A 22,728-nucleotide genomic window follows, 5' to 3' on the forward strand; every position below is an offset into this window, starting at 1 on the left:
CTTCATTCTTAGTGGCATACTTTCTACAAGGTGGTGGAAACATTCATTTGGTACTAAGGGCCCCAAAGTGTGCCAAGAAAATGTCCCCCACACCATTACACCACCCACAGCCTGAACCGTTGATACAAGGCAGGATGGATCCATGCTTTCATGTTGTTTATGCCAAAGTCTGACCCTGCCATCTGAATGTCGCAGCTGGAATCGAGACTTATCAGACCAGGCAACGTTTGGCTGCACCAAATTACCTTCTCTGCGGACCACTTCCATGTCTTGTCTGCTTTTCTGCAGCTTTATTTCTTCTATTGCTTCTTCTTGTTCATCTTTCTTCGTCCGCTTCTCCCAGTATCATCTCCGTTGGCCAGGCTTCGAAGAGGCTTCTGCAAAAGGGTAGAATATTGCAGATGGATTTGGGGAGAATGAGAAGAGTTTTTACACCTCTCTTTCTCCTGGAATCCAACTACATTTTGAAAAAGCCTGCTCAATGGCGCTGATACCAGGGAGAAGCGGACAAAGAAAGAAGATAGAATAACAAGAGAAGAAACAGAGCTAGAGGAAAGGAGACAGGGACACGGAATCGGTCGGCAGAGAAGATAGGGAAAACTTTGAGAGCGTGTAAGAGAGAATGAGGGTGGGTGAGAAAAAATAGTTTTAGCCTTCTACTAATGTGTCTTTTTTTCCTTAAAAAATTAAAGCTCTAGGTCATTTTAATTAATGTGTTTAGTTACCTACACACGTAAGTTACATGTGGGCTTCACAGATGATCGCTTGCTCACCAATTCTAAAGATGGGGGTTTCTCATCTCAGTAATCTTACAGCTTAAGTTCGGGAATGCGGTTATGATGATGTCACTCGACCGATGGGAGGCTTGTAAAAACACTCTGGCCATACTCCTCTGTGACATATATTTGTTGAACTAATTAATGGTGTGCATCGCTACATAGAATTAATTGTGTCTGACTCATTAATTGTTCAGCGGAATTCACATGGTGTTGTATACTCTCTTTTATCAATATCTAAATAATAAAATACACTCAATGACTTCATCGTCAACATTTTCTCAATCGTAGAAAATATTACCCGTGGCCCTTTTTTCAGGAGTTATTTCGATGTCTTAGTAAATGCAATCTCATTTAGCTTGGTCAATGTAGACGGCTGTCTCTTTCTACAGCTGTTTTTTTTTTCATCTAGAGAAATTAGTCCATTGGGTCAAGATAGAACTTACCCATTCTGGAATCTTGGTTGCCTTTACTCTTGAAAGCACCAGATGGGTTTGTAACCTTACTATCCTGATTAGAATAACATGATTATTCCTCCCCATGTATTTATTCCACCCATCGCTGACATGTTGTGGAAGCTCCATATGGAGGAGTGAGAATTAAGGAGGTGAGGTCAGCACAGCTGAAGATTTGCCATTCAGGGTCAGAGGTAAAACAAAAACTTAGCTAATTAGTCTAGTATCACTAGTATCTAGTATCACTAAGAGTATTACAACCTGAAAACCAAAGACTTTAATCACCCTCCTCCCAAAAGAACTTTAAATGATGGGACAGAGTTCTTTTATCTCAAGATTTAAGGAAGTCTCAGGAGCAAAATATATGAAAAGAATAAATAAATGACCCAATTCATACTATTTAAATATAATAAAGATACTGTATATATTTATACATAATAATATAATTAAATACCTTCTTTTATTCTTGCTATAAGTTTGAGGATAGTTAGTGAGGTATTGTAATACCGTGCTGTATATATAAAGTATGTACATAAAATAGTAAAAAAAAAAAAAAAAATGTTTCAAGAACAGCATGGGGGAAGTTTAATGCCCCGGACCCTGTAAACTGTATGTGTTGTATAAAATATTAACAGCCACTTATTTTAACTATGTTACCGTAGTTTGTTATTTCCGGTAAGGCGAGCGTGTGTTCTGGCCCTGGTAATGTCTGCTGTAACACTTAAGATAAAAAGGCAAATAAAAAAAGTAACAAAAGTGGACCTTCATGTTTGCCACAAATAAGTGCTTTACTTTATTAAAGGGAAACATATCATGACTACTTTAATATGAATTCTTCCAAAACGTGGGGTGGGGGAAGCAATTACCTAACACAAAAAATGCAGCCCTGTTGCAGCAGCTTCCCTGCTACTCTATGGAGTATAGCCACAGATTGGCTGCTTTAAGTCAGAGTCCCATCTGGATGTTACTGTATACTGGGCTACCAGTTACCATTATAGAGGATCTGTCACTTCGCCCAAATTCTACATTTTATAGTTCAGTTAATGCTTATGGGAGCAGCCATCTTAACGTTGAGACAATCTGCATGATTATTTCTCCCCATGAAGTTATCTCTACCCTCTTGTTGAGTTGCTGATTGTTGTTGGTTGGGCCAAGAGAGTTGGTGAGGAGAAGGAGGAGAACTGGACAGGACACTGTTCACATAGTTTGGCAACATTTTGGCCCATACTCCAGCCAATACTCCAGCCACCATGGGGTGAAATAGTCCCTAAACCAAATATCCCTAAAACAATTACAATTAGGCTAAAGAATAAGCTGTTACAAGAGGATTTTCCATTATAGTAATATTAATGCCAATTTTAATAATACATCTAGATATTAAATCTAGGGATATATGTATTATATTTGTCATTAAATGGTAAAATGCAATAACCAGAAGAAATGGTAGGAAATACAGATTTTAATCACTTTATTCAGTTTTTTTGTTAGAGGTATAAGGACATTTTGCTTTACTGAGAGGGTGGTAGAAAAGGGAAAAAATGAGTGGAAAAAGGCATAAAGCTATCTTGGAACTAAGACAGGACTGATTAAGGTCTGAGTGGTCAAAATGGGTCTTATTCGGCCAGGGGCGTACCTGGAGTATTTGGCACCCGGGGCGGATCCTGTATGTGGCACCCCCCCCCACACACACAAAAAAATGTTGGCCAGAACATTTATTTCACAAATGTTTATCTGTATGTCAACTGGGAAAAAAAGAAATCTGGAAAAATAGATTATTAACTCATAAATAAATTAAAAAAGTTGAAATGAATAACATTTACTGAACAGATATGGTACAGAGTAATTCCCACCACTATACACTGAGCCAGACACTGACGGTAGTACAGCATAACCCCTATTATTATACACCAAGTCAGACATTGACGTGGTAGGCCTCTGCCCCTAAAACAGACTGACTGTGCCACTGCTGCCCATTTAGGAGCATGCCTGTGCCACTGCTGCCCATTTAGGAGCATGCCTGTGCCACTGCTGCCCATTTAGCAACCTGCCTGTGCCACCACTGCACCTTGAATAGGCTGCCTGTGCCACCTCTCCCCCTGAAACAGTCTGCTTATGCCACTTATGCCCCTGAAGCAGCCTGCCTTTTCCCCCGAAACAGCCTGACTGTGCCTCCTCTGCCTCTGAAACAGCCTGCCTGTGCCACCTCTGCCCCCCAAATCAGCCTGCCTGTGCCACCTCTACCCACCTAATCAGCCTACCTGTGCCACCTCTGCCCCCCTGATCAGCCTGCCTGTGCCATTTCTGCCCCGTACTACTAACGTAATTCATTAATTTACCCTCTAACTAACATTCACTCACTCACCCATTCACTCTCCCGCACCCCCTTACCTCTCTTGCTGATTTCCCTGGTAGGGGGGGCGGCCATGCAGGGCCGACGGACGCCTAATGCGGGCCCGCAGCTTACTGCTGTGGTGCCCGCGCACTATATGTGAAAACTCTATTGCCGTGCAGGTTCCTGCTCTCCCTGTGCAGGAAAAGAGTTTCCTCATACAGTGTGCGGTCGCATTAGTCGCGTTAGTGACTATGTGCCATCCATGGTTAAGTATCAGTATAGCTGTATTCGTTTGAAAACTCATACGGAGACAAAGTTATAAGTTCATTTTTAACACTATTTAGGGCTTTTTCAGCCCGGGTACTATTATTATACAACAAATAAATAGTGTAACTATCATAGCCTCTTTATACAATAGAGCACTGTTACTTAGAGTTATATACGGCACAATACGTTACTGTAAATTCAGCTCAAATAGTACTGATGATGTTTCTTTTACTCTAAGCTAAGTATAGAACAAAACATAAATTCCAGGCTGGGTATTGTAGGCTGGACAGAATTTTCATATCATGTCTGCAGGTGTCCCTTGTTCTCTGGAGAGACCCTTACTAGTATAGAGCAATTGTTGAAGCAAGTGACATCCAGGAAAATTAAGTCGCGGATTTATTTCTCAATAAAAAAAAATATCCTATACATGTCTCCTTAGGTACGGAAACGTATGTCCTTGTTATAAACCCCTAAACATTTTGCAGTGGCAGGCAAAAGGAGAAATCAGTTCCTTGACAATATTTAAGTCTCCAGATTGGAGAAGAAATGTCAACATCTTAGTTTTTAGATTCCATTGCCGGTAGGATTTATACCTAGATTTATGCCAGCCAATGCGTATCCCTTCATAGTGACTAATGATAATTATGTGTGATTCCAAGAACAGCCTTCACAGTTACCTCCTCGAGTCATAATTCCATAAATGCCATTCCAAAATAGTGGAACACGAGTTATGGCTTTAGTTGAGATCATATGGTTCGGAGAGTAGTGTTTAATTCTAAACAGAACTATTAATCCAGGGGGAAAAAACAGCAGATTCCAATCATAATTGATTGATAAAGTTTGCGTAAAAAAAAAAATGTTAATTAGGAATTAATCAGCACGCACTTGGTGAACAATGTTTACTTACTTTGGGAGCAAATATATCTAGAACTTTGTAGTCGAAGAATGGTAAAGCAGTAGAGGCGCTAAATAAAACACTGAGTCAGCTGAAGGCATCGAAGCTGGGTTACGTCTGGAGCTTATAAATTATAAAAGAGTCTTCCAAAAAGTTACCGCACCTACCAAATCCAAGAAAGATCATCCTCCAAAATAAAGTGCAAAAGTATTAGCCAAAAAGCCAGGAAATAAAAGACTAATCCAAGGGAAAACTGGCCAGACCAATGAGTCTTTTGGCCACACTTTTAAAGCTATTTGTTTTGTGGTCTGTCTGCCGATTTTGCATTGGCACCGTCTGCTTCATTGTCATGAGTTGCAGTTTACTTTCCAAACAAGTGAATCCAAAATAAGCATCGGATGGGACAGTCCATGATGTCATGTCAGTGAGATGTGATATCATGATGCTGTTTATGTTGTTGGTGGACCTGCAGCTGATGTCACACTTGGTCTTCAAGCTTGGGACCCTGGCAGGTTCGTAATTAGGAATGCAAAATAAAACACGAATGTTCCTTCTAAAGGGGCCGTGTCACAAAAACTAAACTCTTGCTAGCATGCATTCAGCCAGGAAACAAGCTCTAGCTGAATATGATGCTTTTTATCGGTTTAACACGGGAAAAGATAATAGAATCACATTTCAGCTTTCTGGACTATAGGGAGCCACCAGGAGAAGAAATCTCTGAGGTTCCAAAAGCATTTCTTTGTCTTTTTTTTTTGTGTTGATCCAAAGAAAGGTGTCACCCTATATAGTGCATGTGTGTATATATATATATATATATATATATATATATATATATATATATATATAAGATTAAAAAAATCATTGATGTCACTATTAATGTTTCAGGAACCATGGCTTCTTGGTCTCAATGGGTAATCTTTACTTTTTGTGCTTATGCCTGGTGGACTCTGGACTATATATGCATCCACCTATGTTGGGTTGATGGTCCAGGGTTCTCATCCATTTAGCAGCTCTGCAACTGTTATTCTGCTTTGCCAGCTCTTGCCACAAATCACAACCTCTCTAAATGAAAACAGTTCCATATATTCAAATTTAATATATGTAAGAATTGCCCCTACTGAAAATGGCACATGGAATAGGCTGTTTTAATAACTGAATTTGGTTCTGCTAAAAAGCTGTAATCGTGACAGTTCCTCTTTAACGATGCCTCTGGAAACAGCCGATTCTGATTAGCGGATACATCATGTGCAGCAGCCATTCTAAGAATCGGTCTGAGATTCTTCTGTTTGTTTCTCAGTTTCCAGTGGTTACCAGACTTTGGGTTTTTGTCCCGCATGTGACTCACACACAAAGTAGTGTTTCCTGTGAAGCGCTGGCACGGAGTTCCCACTTGTCTCTGTCTGGCGCGGGGTGTCGTGTAGGAAACCCACGCCCTGACCAGGCCCTGGCAGTTCTGACTGTGCTACACAGGGACCCTTTCAGTCCATAAACGAGGAGTGAGAATGGGCTCTGAGCAGGTCTTTGTTCCAATACGTTGCACCACACTGCAAGGGGCTCTAACAGCTTGTAACAATAGAAATGTCCCCTCTTGTCTCATAGTCTCACTGACATACACAGTCCTAGAAGCAGCCATATTAATTATTCCTTTCCAGTGACAGAGACATCAGCCTTAGCTTCTTTCACTAAACCGAGAGTTCATGCGAGTTGTCCAAAAAATATGAGTGAGGCACAAGTCTTATTCACTAACTCACTAAAGCCAACTCTACATTGTATCTTTTTTTATGCAGCAGAAAGTATCAGCTCCAACTAAGGACTCTGTTCAGTGTCAGATGTTTTAATGTCATGTAAAAAATATATAGTTACAAAGTACCGTAATTTACAAACGAAAAGAGTGACTGTTTCACTTTCTGGAGTTCCCAGGAAGTGGTAGCGACTGGTAGAGGAAGATAACGGAGCTTCCACCCAGTAGCCGTACATGTTTCACGCACTCATCGCCGGAGTGTCGATCAATGCACAGCGGTAGCCTCACGTTGCCAAGTCAAGTTCCACGATCTCTGGTCAGTTGTGTGAGATTTAAGCGTGGAAGCTGAAGCTTCCAGCACTTAGGTCTGGAGGCTAATACATCGTCGCTTTTTGGGCGAATGAATGCTCTACGGGTTTTGTAGAAAATAAGGTTTCTTCTAAACCATACATTGTTACATTTTCTTATGCCAGCAGTTGGGGGAGCAGTCTATCCACACAAATGCTCGATAGTATGGGAGATTTGGTGTAACAGATTTATAATTTGAGGGAGGTTAATTTTTGAATGTCTAATGTCATTCTGATGAGAGAATGAATGAGATTTCCTTCTGTGTTATTGATTTTTCAACAGCAACAACCCAGCATTGTTTAAAAACGATGGGATTTATGGCCTGAGGCATATTTGTGAGAATTGTGTAAAATTTATTTGCAAAATCATTGTGGATTTTTTGTTTTCCAGTGTGCGGGGTGGTTGGACTAGCAAGTATTTTAATGTTATTAGTAATTTCAATAACTTAATATTATTTGGTGGCATCTAATGCAGTAAAGGGAACTGTGTATAACGTTCTATTGTAATTGTGGTGTTTGATCTTTTCTTTCAGAGCGATCGTCTTCTGATTAAAGGCGGTAAAATTGTAAACGATGACCAGTCTTTCCACGCTGATGTTTACATGGAGGATGGACTCATTAAGTAAGTTACGGCGACCTGCTGTGCAGCTGTGCGAAGTCCAGTAGAATAAAATGAGAATAAACCCGGAAAATTCTATTTCTGTATTCTTAAAAATCATCTCTCCCCCACCCACCTGTGTTTGCGGAGGGGACAGTTTAATGTCCCATTGTGCTGCAAACAATTCATATTGAAGAATATTAAAAAATAATACAAAACCTTAAATACTTACATGTAATGTATGGAAGTTGTGTTTACTGGGAGGAGGGTAGACATGTGGAACAGCCAACCAGGGTTAAGATCTAATCCTTTACATCAATTAAACAGGTATACTAGCATATAAGAAAAGACTAGTCCAAAGTAAAATAATGGGCAGACTTAATGTGCCTAGCGGTTCTTATCTGCCATCCAAATCTTTGTTTCTGTATAAAGCATGGGTCCCCAGATACAGGACACAGTGACTACGTAGGACCGAGTTATTTAACACACATGGGCTCTGCTTCAGTTTTTCCAGCACCTCCCAGCTTGGCCTCTCTGAGGCTTTGTCACGTTCCCTCTGGACTCCATTTAAATTCAGAGCATGACCTATTGTTCTTGCATTTTCATTCTTTCTGCAAAACATGTCCACCCCTGTACCGCTTAAACCTACTGACTCAAATTTGTATGGAACATCTTATGCCCCTAACGTTTTAGGACATACACGCATTTCTTTTTATTTACCCTGTTTGTGGGTAACAAAGGAACCAAAAATGGTTATTTTAATGGCTGTGCCATAAAGCAGTCAGACTAGACACATAACTCTATGGGTAGGAGTTTATCTATGTATGATGATGTATGTATTATAGTAGTAGGTTGTGAAATCCTCCAGCCGTCATATGCACTTTAATGCAAATGATTGATGCGTGGTCCCTTTAAATTTGCGTTGTGCCCCTCCTGAAAATGCAGAATCCCCTATACTTACCACCAGTTAGCTCCAGCACTGGGTCAGTGAGCGCTGCTGGCGGGGGTCTCACCAGACCCTCGTGCACATGCATGGAAACCGCTTGGAGGAGAGCAGCTCTATAGCGGCAGCTTCTCCTTCCCATAAGTCAGGGGAGTCCAACCTGCGGCTCTCCAGCTGCTGCAGGACTACATCTCCCATAATGCTCTTTCAGCTAAGGGGCTGGCTGAGGAGTATCGGAGATGTAGTCCTGCAGCAGCTGGAGGGCCGCACGTTGGACACCCCTGCCATAAGTGCAATATTTTCTCCCCATGTTTTAAAGAATGCATATTAGATTAGTCATAAGGTTCTTTAATATACTTTATTTGGCTGTCAGGACATTAAACTGTCATTTTAATGCTTTCATTAAAGCTAGAGATTCCTTTTCCCCTTCAACCTACATAGTGACTGTGTGCATGAAGAACAGACTCCCGAGGTGTTACATGCTTAATTGTGCCCAACATCGTGTTGGTCTGCCTAAAAGAATCACAACCTCCGATTAGAAGGAAACTCTCATCTAATGAACCGATACTATCTTCTTCTCTCCAGGGCTTGGTAGATATTGGGAGTTAGGGAGCAAAGTTTTAGGAAAGATTTGTATCTTTTTCGCTATTTAGCGTTTCCTCCTTGTAACACATTACTGGGGTCTGTTCTAGGCAGATCGGTGAGAACCTGATTGTGCCCGGCGGTGTGAAGACCATTGAGGCTCATGGCAGGATGGTAATGCCAGGCGGGATCGATGTCCATACCCGCTTTCAGAAACCCTGTCATGGCATGGTCTCCGCCGATGATTTCTACCAAGGAACGAAAGCCGCGTTGGCCGGAGGCACCACCATGATCAGTAAGTGATGATTTTAGTTGTGCTTGGTGCCAAGTACTATTACTTGTCCTTTAATGCCCGTGATGACATAACTACACAACCTTTCCCTCATAATGGTCATTGTAGGTCCATTCGTTTAGCTTTCTAGAAGTGACAGATTGCAAACCCCCTATTCAAATGCTGTTCTCGCTATCAAGGTTCTGAGCTCTCTGCTCACTTCTTAACATTGTACTTTTCTATTTCAACATGTTGCTTCAGCAGTTGAGTTTTAGGATTATGAAGGCATTATCTACTGTCTCTCCAGCATAATAGGCAACAGCCAACTTTGGGATTGCCTCTATAGGCACCAGTTACCTTCTACAAATCTTGCATAGATGCTTGTCCTACCCTTTTTTTTTTATAAAATAAATAATGAACTAATCAATATATTGAAATTATTTTTTTTACAATAATTTTCCGTCAGCAGTTTTTTTAAATAGCTCTTTGGTTGTAGACAAGATGACACAAGATGTTTTGGGGGAATTCTTCTGATCGTTCCAGATGATTGTAACACTATTCCAAATTGATTCATACGTACAAAAACTTAACCTGAACGTAGATGAATGGGTCACTTAACTCCCACCACGACTTGTAGGAAATATGGGTGAAAACCAAATTTGGTCTCTTGGGCATTTATTTAAATATAACAAGCAAAACCCTATATGTGCCTACACATTTTGAATAATGGCAACTGTCCTTGCTGTTCCTAGTTGATCATGTTGTACCAGAGCCCGGGACCAGCTTACTCAGCGCTTTTGATCAATGGCGGGAGTGGGCAGACAGCAAGTCGTGCTGTGACTACTCCTTGCACGTGGACATCACTGAGTGGCACAGGGGCATACAGGAGGAGATGGAGGCCATGGTGAAAGATCATGGTGAGTAGCGTCAGCCTCAACCAACAGTACATTTATGGACTCGGGGCACACTTCAGGCTTTATCGGGAACAGAATACAAAATACCAAAAATGTGTGCAATTAGTAGCATCCGCGCAAACATTCGTCTTGAACATTCTTCTCTTGTTACTTTATGCGTTTGAGCGTAAATCATATGTTGATGCCTTTCTCCGCAGGTGTCAATTCATTTCTGGTGTACATGGCCTATAAGGATTATTACCAACTAACGGACTCTCAGGTAATAACCATTGTTAGTGCAGCAACATAACGCAAAATGCTTAAGCACCCTGGTTTTCATCTGCGTTTTGGAACATCACTGCGCACGCACAGAATAGGTGCTCATATATCCTTATGTTATGGAGCAACACAAGCCACAAGGTGTCAATTCAAAATATAAGCCGGTTCCATGATAAGCAATGTATGTTGCATACATACAGTATATTTCACATGCCCGCTGATAAATAATTATATTTTTATAAATAAAGACAACGTTAGCAGCAGATATGATTAGCGTGAGCTTTGTAGAAGCTGTAGACGCCTCCATTTTGCCTCCAAGGAGCCTCAATGTTCAGTCCAGTAATGTTTTGTGGGAACGTAAAACAATGTTTATATGTTGTTTCTGGTAGACTGTCCTTCATATTTCTGAGTGTCTAATAAAGGTTAGAAAGCAAAGTTTTCTGCTGTTACAGTCCGACCTTGGCCTTGGACCAGTGGGGGGATTGTATGCTGTATGTACCACCACCGTGCAAATACTCTTTACAAAGAAACAAAGACGATATGGAAAAGCATTAAAATAAAATAAAATAAAAAAATATATTTTACTACCCAAAGAAGGTAGTGTAATGGAGCTTATTCACTAAAGCAGATTTGTGATTTCAGCTCACCAGTGTCCCTTTACATTTACGAAGGGCTCAAGCCTAACTAAAGGGCTTGCTTGGCCTTCAATAATTCATAGTTAATCTTGATTCTAGCTTTAAAACATTATAGAAAGTGAAGGCAATAACAATATAAACCATACAGCTTATGTGTCTTCACTGGTCTAAAAGCGAAGCTTTTTTTTTTCCTTCATCACTGCTAGATATACGAGGTCTTCAGTGTGATCCGTGATGTCGGAGCTATCGCGCAGGTCCATGCCGAAAATGGGGACGTCATAGCAGAGGTAAGAGTCCAGGTATTTATACTAACCAGGGGCGTACCTAGAGTATTTGGCACCTGGGGCGGATCCTGTATGTGGCACCCCCCCCCCCACACACTTTAAAACTGCATAGCTTCTACCGTTATATACCGGTGCAGACACTGAAGGTGGTACAGCATAACACTTACTGTTATCATTATATACTGAGGCAGACATTGACGGTGGTACAGCATAACACTTATCACTATATACTGAGGCAGAAATTGACGGTGGTACAGCATAATACCTATCACGATATACTGAGGCAGACATTGACGGTTGTACAGCATAACACCTACCACTATATACTGTGGCAGACAATGACGGTGGTACAACATAACACCTATCACTATATACTGAGGCACACACTGACGGTGGTACAGCGTAATCCCTATCACTATACATTGAGCCAGACATTGACAATAGTGCAGCATAACTCCTATCACTATATACTAAGCCAAACATTGATGTGGTGTAGGCCTACCACTTCATTAGTAGTAGGGATGCACCGAAACGAATTCTGGACTGAAACCGAAAATGCAGCATTTACCTGGCCGAAACCGAATATGACCCCCCCCACACCATAAAAAAAAATCTAACACTTTTATTTTAAGTAAGTAACACACCAAAATAGGACAAAACAATTAAATAACAATATTATATATATATATATATATATATATATATATATATATATATATATATATATATAAATATATATGATTGTTAACAGCAATCACATTTCTATCATGCCCAGGCATACCCAGATTCCAGGATGTACTCGCAGACTTGGCATGATAGGAGTATGATTGCCCTATCTACCCCTTCTCACTCCCTTTTGTCCTACCTACCCCTTCTCACTCCCTTCTCCCTATCTCCCCCCTCCTAACTATCTACCCTCTCCCACTTTGAAGTTCACTTACCTTTCAGGAGTCCTGCGGTGGGGGTGCAAGGCCTCTGTCTCCCAGCTCTGCCACTGTATGGAACAGTATAGAGTAATGGGAGTTATGATGTACTAGAGCATAATTATATAATGAAAAATACATTGGAAATGGTACAGCATAACACCCATCACTCTCACACACTTACCAATCCACACACATACCAATCCACACACATACACCAATCCACACACATACACCAATCCACACATACCAATCCACACATATACCAATCCACACACATACCAATCCACACACATACACCAATCCACACATACCAATCCACACATATACCAATCCACACACACACCAATCCACATATATACCAATCTACACACATACACCAATCCAGACATATACTAATCCACATATATACCAATCCACACATATACCAATCCACACATACACCAATCCACACATACACCAATCCACACATACACCAATCCACACATACACCAATCCACACATACACCAATCCACACATACACCAATCCACACATACACCAATCCACACATATACTAATCCACACATATACCAATCCACACATATACTAATCCACACACACACCAATCCACACATATACCAATCCACACATATATACCAATCAACTCTCACTCACTGAATGCTTTCCTACCTTTCCTCTTTTCTCCTTACAGCTTCTTTTTCTCCTCTTCGCTCCTCTTCTTCAGTTCTTCTGTCTTCTTCCGGGTCAGAGGGCACGGACAGCGGTGGGCGCGGCTTCAGTGTTGTGCGCCGGGATCTGACAACAAATCCCGGCGCACAGCAGCTGTTGCCGCGTGGATCGCAAGGGAGCGGTATCGGAGGTCTTTAACAGACCTCCGGCTCCCTTGAGTGGTTTTAAGCCGGGTTCAAGGGTTGAACCCGGCTTAAAATCACTCAAGGGAGCCGGAGGTCTGTTAAAGACCTCGGATACCGCTCCCTTGCGAGCCTGCTCCTCCAGCGGCGGACATTGCTGTCCGTCTCTGGAGGGGTGCTGGGTGCCGGCAAATTGGCACCCCCCTGATGAGCGGCACCCGGTGCGGACCGCCCCCCCCCCCCCGCCCCCCGCTAGGTACGCTACTGATACTAACGAACTACACCGGGCTGCTAATGATAAACTGACGGAGTATGCGGTTAATTTCATAACGGTAAAATGTATTCATAGAGATTTAAGTTCTCAGCGCCGGAGGGTTATGATTCTCATATACCAAGCCATTGTCAAAAGAAGGACATCTTTCCCTTTATGGTGGCTGAAAAGAACAGGAGAGCATTTTATCCTAAAGCAGAATCTTCAACCCCCAGATTCAATTTCCGTTATTAGCAATATCCCATAGGCATGGATTTGTGTACAAAATAGCCCTTCTGATGAAAGGTTTATATATATATATATTTCCCCCCACCGTCCGCACGATGCGTTTTACCTCTGCCCCAAGACTTACCAGAGCAGACTCCCAGGTGTCTTGCGGGGCCGGCGGGGGACACCTACGCAATACGCATATACAACTTCCGGTGCCGGCACATCCGCTGAGTCCCGGCACTGGAAGTTGTATACGCGTATTGCGTAGATGTCCCCCTGCTCTGGTAAGTCGGGGGGGGGGGCAGAGTGGCAGCATATCTCGGGGGGGGACAGAGTGGCAGCATATCTCGGGGGGAGGAGGACAGTGGCAGCATATCTTGGGGGGGACAGAGTGGCAGCATATCTCGGGGGGGACAGAGTGGCAGCATATCTCGCGTGGGGGAGAGTGGCAGCATATCTCGAGGGGGGGACAGAGTGGCAGCATGTCTATTAAAAAATGTTTTTCTTTAAAAAAGCACCAAACTTTTAGGGTGCGGCCTATACACGGGGGCGGCCTATATCCGAGCCAATACGGTATATATATATACATATTCCAAACAGTAAGCCACATTCCAAAGAGAATGACATTAATATAAATGGAAATAAATTATAAGAAATAGAAATAAAATGAAAAAAAAAAAAATTTGAATAAAAATATAGTGTGATTATGTGGCACTCACAGCAGGAATTAGGACATTCTTATATAATGTTATTACAGACAAATCATCTGCCAGCTATGCCATATTTTGTCAAATGATGGCATTTTATGGTTATTAGAATGTCTAATCGCTTGCATATCATAGATATCATATGTTTTCTTCCCGAACTTGTCTAAGTTCATCTGCCGTGGTAATGTCATAGCACTTTTATCACAGGAACAACAAAGGATCCTGGATCAAGGAATCACTGGCCCAGAGGGACATGTCTTGAGTCGACCTGAGGAGGTGAAACTTTATGTATTCATAACACGTTTAGTCTCTAGTGACGACATGTGAGTTCAAGCTTTTATGTTATTGAGCATATAGTTATGTTACCGCGTCATGTACAATGAGCTTTTCCTTTCTTATAGGTGGAGGCGGAAGCCGTAAACCGCGCTGTCACCATTGCCAACCAGACCAACTGTCCTCTCTATGTCACCAAAGTGATGAGCAAGAGTGCTGCAGAGGTCATCGCACAATCCAGGAAGAAAGGTGTGTGTGTGTCTGGTGGAATTCTAAGGCGGAATTCTAATTCTAGGCGGGTTCTTTGAATTCTGGGAATACACATACAATGAATTAGTTGTCGGGTAGTTAGCAGCGTTATGGTAGCTGGATAAAAGAAGATGGACGCATCCTTTTCTCACTGTCTTTAGGTTGAGGCATATAGGATAAGGTGTTAAGGTCCGGTTTGTATTGTAAGTAGTGATTGTTTTTGTTATACTCCAAACTCAAGAGCAAATTGTAACTGTCTGTCATCACAGGAGCTGTGGTATATGGGGAACCTATCACTGCTAGCTTGGGAACTGATGGCTCTCACTATTGGAGTAAAAACTGGGCCAAAGCAGCAGCGTTTGTCACTTCTCCACCTCTCAGCCCGGACCCCAGTACCCCAGATTTCCTAAACTCACTGCTCTCCTGGTGAGTTTTCAGTGGCTTTGGGGCTCCCAGAAGTTTTCCCTAGAAACACTGTAATGTAAAGTTCTACGTTGTCTTCTAAATGTGTGGTTGTGTTACACAGGTAAAGACTAACAAGGCTTTGTTGCCATAGCAGCAGAAAAATATTTTTGTGTGTGTTCATATGTGTTGATTGAATAAACCTGATTGTGATACATTTGCTAGATATTGTTTTGGGTGGAACAACACCTTTTAATGTTTTAATTTTAAAATATTGAGCCAGTTGTCTTGTGTGACAGAGTAGTCATTCCAATAGCAGAGGGGTCTTTTGAGAATAATAATTGTCCCCCTGTCTCCCAGTGGTGATCTGCAGGTTAGCGGCAGCGCACACTGCACCTTTAATACAGCTCAGAAAGCTGTTGGAAAAGACAATTTCACACTAATTCCAGAGGGAACCAACGGAGCTGAGGAGAGAATGAGCGTCGTGTGGGACAGAGCTGTGGTGCGTACAGGGCGCCAAGCTTCATTAGAGGAGCTTGGTGTGGTTGGTTGGGGTCATATAGCAGGAAGGGGCAAGATGCTTGGGTGTGTTTGAGGGAAGAGGGTCACAAGGTCTTCATGACTAGTATGTATGGGTGGAAGAAGGGGGTAAATGAGGAGTGGTAATAATAATAATAATAATAGTAGTAAAAACTGGAAAGCAACCTATTTGTGGTGGGTGGGATTGGCAAGCAGCTGTTGTAGGAAGCAGAAGTAGAAGAGTTCTTAAATTTAGATGCAGGTTACGTACAGGCGTAATGTGCGTTACCAGCTGGGTCCGGGAGTTCCTTCTGGAAAAGGTAGACCTCAGAACAAAAATCTGACAGGGTTGGAAAGTGGAGATAAACTGGATGTGTTTCGGGGAGCGTTGCTGAAATGTGGTGTCGTGTCTTTATCCAGGTGACCGGGAAGATGGACGAAAACCAGTTTGTGGCCGTCACCAGCACCAATGCCGCCAAGATCTTAAATTTGTATCCGAGGAAGGGACGTATCGCTGTCGGATCAGATGCTGATTTGGTAATATGGGACCCAGACAGCGTGAGGACAATCTCTGCCAAGACACACAATAGCGTAAGTGTAGAAGCTCATCCACTTGGATAAAAACATTTAAAATAAACCAGAAAACATAATTCCTATAATGTGTATTATAACATAACTATTAACCAATATATCCAGTGCCTTGCTTTCACTTTTTAATTCCCTGTTTTGAACCTATTAATCTCATACTGGTAACATCTCAATCCCAATGCAGTCTTTGGAGTACAATATCTTTGAAGGGATGGAATGCCGAGGGAGTCCCCTTGTGGTAATAAGCCAGGGAAAGATTGTGCTGGAGGACGGCAATCTTCATGCGACCGAGGGATCTGGACGATACATTCCAAGAAAACCATTTCCAGACTATGTTTACAAACGGATCAAGGCCCGAAGCAGGGTGAGTCCTCAGGGTTTTTGTTGACCAGGTTAAAGGGGAAGGGTGTTGAATGCTTTGCAGTAAGGATGTTGAAATGAGGATTGTAAACATTCCAAATGTTTGCAATGTTCTAGAAGTAGGTGAAGAATTTTCCTTTGGCACAAGACAGAAGTTTATTAAAATATGCTCTATTTTTTCTAGCTTGCCGAGCTGCGGGGAGTCCCTCGTGGATTGTATGACGGCCCTGTTTGTGAGGTCTCTGTGACCCCAAAAGCCGTAACACCTGCATCTTCTGCCAAGACTTCCCCTGCCAAACAACCAGCACAACCTATAAGGAATCTACACCAGTCTGGATTCAGCCTGTCCGGTAAGCATCTCCAAATTATGTTATGATGACAGACAAATTGCATGTAACACACTCAATTTAGACCCACATTCCCAGTGAAACCCAGCACGCCATGTTGACCACTCAGATGTTTCATACAAGCACGTTCTCCAAGGATCTCAACAGCCTTGGGACGGCCAATGGTGACAATAGCTGTATAGGGTCCAACCCAAAATGGGTTGAAAGTATAGGATACATGTGTGTGTGTTAGATCACCTGTTTGTCCATACAACTTTTTATTAACAAACATTCTCCCACATGCATCTCACTCTAATTTGGTAAACCTATTTCATGACCAGAAAACCCAAAGCCACCCATTGAAGCCTAATCGTACCCACCAAGTCCATGGTGAAGTGGGCCCTTGGGCATACTTATAACTTTTTTTTCTTGCAGGCGCACAGGTCGATGACAACGTTCCCCGTCGTACAACTCAGCGCATTGTGGCGCCTCCTGGTGGCCGTGCCAACATCACCAGCCTCGGCTAAAGCCCTGCCACTTCTCCTGCCCTAGGATTCCGCTCCTTTTTTTCGATAAGAATAATTTCCGAAAAGGTTACCAGTTCCTGACATTTTATATAGTCTTGTGGGCAGTGACTTTTCTAGGAACAAAAACAGACTATCCAGGAGATTGCACACTTACAGATAGCATATATTTATATATGTACATAGTGAGATTTGTGCATGTATATTTATATTAAGATGTGGTTTAGTAACTCGGATGCACACGCAATGATGCAGTTAAATGCGTGTGTCCTATCGTGTGTTAACGTGTGTAAATAAATATATAGTGAAAATATATTAATATACACACACATAATCTCCTGGCTCTTAATGTGTTAAATTAGGACACAAGGTCTGTATGTCCTAGGGCCACTCCAAACCCTTCCTCCCCCCAAACTCCATACTCTTTCAGGATACCCAGTGTTCTTCTGTACTGCAGAGGATGGTTATAAGGGATAGTTTTTTCAGCTTTTTCCCACCAAGATAGCCAGGGGTTACCATTCCTGTTAGGGGTCTTGTAAACAAATGCTGGCTAAAGAGAACATTGGTGCCTGTTAGATCTGGCCAGTCTCTAGGAATAATGATAGAGCTAATCGCTATACATGATGTGTCCTTGGAACAGACCGTCGAGCAAAGGAGCAGCCCTGGATTGAGGATGGGCATAACTAAAGCGCAACGTGAACTGGACGCGTCCGTTTCCACTATGAAAAGCAACCTCTATAAACTGTGACCTCAGATTTCTTCCTTGTCCTCCTGTATTTGTTCTCGTCCAGCAACAGATAAAACTCGTAGCGCGCCTCCTAGACTGGTTCCAAAGGCATCATTTTGGTCGGGTCCAACTGGTTGAGATGTCACGGTGTGAGGCACCCGTCTTTGCAGTTTGTGGAAGGGTAGGGTTTTTAGAGGGGATCTAATAGTCCTGGGTAGGTGTTCCATTCAGCCTGTTTTTAACCCATTGTGGGATTTGTGGTTGTGTACCTGAGTGCAGGAGGTGTCGTACTAATGCTTATACATGTGTCTAGAATGAGAATGTGCTCTCTCTCCAATGTCTTAAATAGCAAAGAGATAAGTCTTGTGTCTTCTTTCCCTGTAAACACTTTGTGTTCTGATTTCTTACCACAAAATCCACTAATAAACTGTTGTGCTTTCCAACCCTGACCATTACATGTTCCATGTCGCTTTATACTCGCAAGATATAAGGTATGTCAAGGTTTTAAACTGCTGTAAACACGTTTTACTCGCTGCATCAGTAAAAAAAAATATCCATGTTCTTTGGTGAGCAAACTGGAGTTTTCCGTGACATTTTTGTACAGCCTGTCTAAAAAAGCAGACTATGATTTGGAATGGATACACAAGAGGGAAAAATATGGGTAAAACAAACAAAAAAAATAGGAATCACAACATATTAATGTTATTGCAACTGAAACTAGCGGCGTGCTATAGTTACAACATTTTCTACAGGATGCCTAAAATATCTATGTGAAAATATAATGAATGAATATAACCATGCAATATCATCAATTCTTTTATCCACTGTATTCAAATCTTGGTCTATGGACAAAACTTTGCAACTTGCAAATTCACTAAAGCCAACACACATATGCACTTGGTCAGGTTTCCTTTGGTATATCCGTTTAAATCACTATTTTTGTTTGAAGGCGATAGGTTCCATATTTTGTGCCCCCCCCCCCCGGACCTGCTGCCCTAGGTCTAGTTGGCCTAGGCCAGAATACACCAGGGATTTTAGCATTTGTATACCTCTTGTATAATCAAATTAATTGAACACCACCTAGGCGAAAACTACTACAATATACAGTATATTGGCTTTGATAAAACGCCCTCTAATGGTAATATAGATGTACTGCAGATCTGAATTCCTTGTTTACCCTGATATTGGTGATTCTACATTTTTACGAATGTACGTTTTCATCTGGATTTGTGAGTATAACATGCTACGTTGTTACTGAGCCTGATCCTTCCCGGAAGAAATATCCCCAGGGCGCTCTCAAATCTCCCTCGGCCTCGGTCAAGCACTGTTAAGAACCTCCAGAAACTGCTTACATTATGGAGAAACCTTAAATTATGCTTAAAACCTCAGAAGGTGACGTCGGCTCAAGGAGAGACTCCAGTATATGATTCTTTGAAAATAGCAATTTAAACATGCATAGGATAGGCATATGGCTCCTGAATTTAAGACGAGAACGAGGACTAATTGTGGTCTTAGTCTCTACAGCAGGAAAAAACAGGCAGTCTAGGTGGGCCGAACAGGTTTAAGCTGCTGTCTAATTCTATGTTTCTATTGCAAGCTTGTTTGACCTAAACTTTTGTTTCTTTAAGTCCAGATTGTTAGGCGATGCACTACTTGTTATGGCCTGTTTATGGTTTGTACAGTGCTGAGACATATGCTGGCGGATACAAATTAATTGATATTATAAATACTTTGAAACCAGATAGACCGTGGGATAATATTCCATCTGGTGGTACTTTAGGTGTACAGCAGGTAACAAAACAAAAAAAATGCCATCTTGTGATAATATCCAGGTAATGCAGCTGTTACAGTACTGTAGGTAAATTGCACCAGAGCATTAATGTTTTCCTGTAGCTTTTTTTTACGTCAAAAAGGAAGCTCATGAACATAAAATGTGTGCCCTATACAATAAAGAGTGGTCTATTTGATGTATAATTATTAGACTTGGGCACCAGGGGGCTCTTCGTGTTCGTCTTCGTGCTCGTCTTTGGGGGGGAAAAAACCTTCGTATTCCGCGAATATTCGCCCGTTCCTGTCTTCTCTTCGGGCGAATATTCGCGGACATTCTTCGTGCTCGTTTAATCTTCGTTTCCTTCCCGGTTGCCTTGCAGGGGTTAATACGGGGTTAACAACACATCGGAGCAGCAGCAGCTGCCGTGAAGGAACGTGTGTGCAACTCTATTGGTCGTTTCGGCAGGGGGCTGGTTTGGCATCAACTAGTGAATTGCAGAACGCACTTCATTCGTTGATGGCAGGCCAGCCCCCTGCCGAAACGACCAATAGAGTTGCACACACGTACTGAGGTGTACTGTACACAAAATGACCTAGAGACAAATGCTCCAAGGAACTTGGCCTCCGTTTATCATACACAATCACACATCCATAGATGTTTAATAAAAGAATAGGGATTATTTTACATTTTTAAATTGATTTTGGACCACTTGTAATACATGCCTAACATTTGCTACCTATTTACAATGGCATACTTTGCAACAACCCAACTTTTACTGGACAGGACTGGAAAAAAGCAGGACTGTCCACCAAAATCTTGGGTGTGTTGGCAGGTATGCGGATGGAAAAATGTTGGACAAGAACTAAAAAATAGCTTAGGGTTAATGTACGGTTATGTTTAAGATTAGTAGCAGTGCACTGCTTTGGTTAAAGATGTATTATGTCTAAATAATAATTTAATTTTAATGGGTTTTAAAAAAAAATTAGGGGTTTATTTAAATGTATTTTAAAGTTAGATTTATTATTTAGTACTTTATTATATTTATTTAATGTTAATACTAGTGCTAACTACCGAGCTATAACTACCAACGTGTATTTGCATACCTAGTTTAGCTAAATTAGATGGGACAGGACTGGAAAAAAGCAGGACTGTCTTTTGGCAGGTATGTGGATGGAAAAATGTTATAGTATGAAGTGTGAGTTATAGCGTTAATGCTAGTGAGTGTAGAAATGAAGGCCAGGACAAATAACAAGAGGAAAGGTCCTTGTGATTTTTGCATTGTACGTGTATGTGTTATGTGTGTTATGTGTGTTGTCACTTGTCACTGTGTTATATGTGTTATGTGTGTTATGTGTTATGTCACTGTGTTATTTGTGTTATTGTGTGTGTTATGTTTGGTTGGTTGTGTATCAGAAGGAAAATAATGAAATGGAAATGGAAAAGGAAATGGGAAAGGCGAATGAGTGGGCAATTGGCGACCCACTCACCTGTTTCACCCCAGAGCAAAGCATCCAAACACTGTCAGTCCTAGACGTTTGGCAGCGGACTTCCAGAGCTCAGACACAAGGCCCTAGCGTAAGCTGGCCACTCCGGCGGAGGTAGCAGGCGTTGCCACACCGCAAACAGACGCAGCCAGGGGGGAGAAACTGCCCTTACCATTAGGGACATTTGAGGCATGACACTAGCCAGGAAGCGAACTGGCATCGAAGAGACGCTGGCACCACCACCAGCAGCAGCAGCAGAATTGGGAAAGGCGAATGAGTGGGCAATTGGCGACCCACTCACCTGTTTCACCCCAGGGCAAAGCACCCAAACACTGTCAGTCCTAGACGTTTGGCAGCGGACTTCCAGAGCTCAGACACAAGGCCCTAGCGTAAGCTGGCCACTCCGGCGGAGGTAGCAGGCGTTGCCACACCGCAAACAGACGCAGCCAGAGGGGAGAAACTGCCCTTACCACTAGGGACATTTTGGGCATGACACTAGCCAGGAAGCAAACTGGCAGAGAAGAGATGCTGGCACCACCACCACCACCACCACCACCAGCAGCATTGAAAAATGGGAAAGGCGAATGAGTGGGCAATTGGCGACCCACTCACCTGTTTCACCCCAGGGCAAAGCACCCAAACACTGTCAGTCCTAGACGTTTGGCAGCGGACTTCCAGAGCTCAGACACAAGGCCCTAGCGTAAGCTGGCCACTCCGGCGGAGGTAGCAGGCGTTGCCACACCGCAGACAGAGGCAGCCAGGGGGGAGAAACTGCCCTTACCATTAGGGACATTTGAGGCATGACACTAGCCAGGAAGCGAACTGGCATCGAAGAGACGCTGGCACCACCACCAGCAGCAGCAGCAGCAGAATTGGGAAAGGCGAATGAGTGGGCAATTGGCGACCCACTCACCTGTTTCACCCCAGGGCAAAGCACCCAAACACTGTCAGTCCTAGACGTTTGGCAGCAGACTTCCAGAGCTCAGACACTAGGCCCTAGCGTAAGCTGGCCACTCCGGCGGAGGTAGCAGGCGTTGCCACACCGCAAACAGACGCAGCCAGGGGGGAGAAACTGCCCTTACCATTAGGGACATTTAAGGCATGACACTAGCCAGGAAGCGAACTGGCAGAGAAGAGACGCTGGCACCACCACCAGCAGCAGCAGCAGCATTGGAAAAGGCGAATGAGTGGGTAATTGACGACCCGCTCACCTGTTTCACCCCAGGGCAAAGCATCCAAAGAC

At 42.6% G+C, this 22,728-nt stretch overlaps 1 protein-coding gene across 3 annotated transcripts in view; it reads left to right on the top strand.

The window, feature by feature from the left end:
• The window catches only part of LOC149275902 (dihydropyrimidinase-related protein 2-like), a 30,158-nt gene extending 12,652 nt beyond the window's left edge, over positions 1-17,506 (top strand). For 2 of the 3 annotated variants that reach the window (XM_089504168.1, XM_089504169.1), the window contains 13 exons: positions 7,347-7,435; positions 9,047-9,231; positions 9,960-10,124; positions 10,319-10,380; positions 11,221-11,301; positions 14,470-14,538; positions 14,664-14,784; positions 15,054-15,210; positions 15,547-15,688; positions 16,126-16,296; positions 16,478-16,657; positions 16,838-17,003; positions 17,415-17,506. In XM_089504168.1, coding sequence (XP_089360294.1) covers positions 7,347-7,435; positions 9,047-9,231; positions 9,960-10,124; positions 10,319-10,380; positions 11,221-11,301; positions 14,470-14,538; positions 14,664-14,784; positions 15,054-15,210; positions 15,547-15,688; positions 16,126-16,296; positions 16,478-16,657; positions 16,838-17,003; positions 17,415-17,506 — 1,680 coding nt within the window. Of the gene's footprint in view, positions 1-7,346; positions 7,436-9,046; positions 9,232-9,959; positions 10,125-10,318; positions 10,381-11,220; positions 11,302-14,469; positions 14,539-14,663; positions 14,785-15,053; positions 15,211-15,546; positions 15,689-16,125; positions 16,297-16,477; positions 16,658-16,837; positions 17,004-17,212; positions 17,222-17,414 lie in introns of all 3 variants that reach the window. The other variant, XM_089504167.1, reaches the window with a different exon arrangement.
• Positions 17,507-22,728: the final 5,222 nt, after the last annotated feature.

Source organism: Sceloporus occidentalis, unplaced genomic scaffold (genome assembly GCF_023333645.1).
Source record: "Sceloporus occidentalis isolate IW3139 unplaced genomic scaffold, rSceOcc1.0.p SCAF_259, whole genome shotgun sequence".
Taxonomy (NCBI): Eukaryota; Metazoa; Chordata; class Lepidosauria; order Squamata; family Phrynosomatidae; genus Sceloporus; species Sceloporus occidentalis.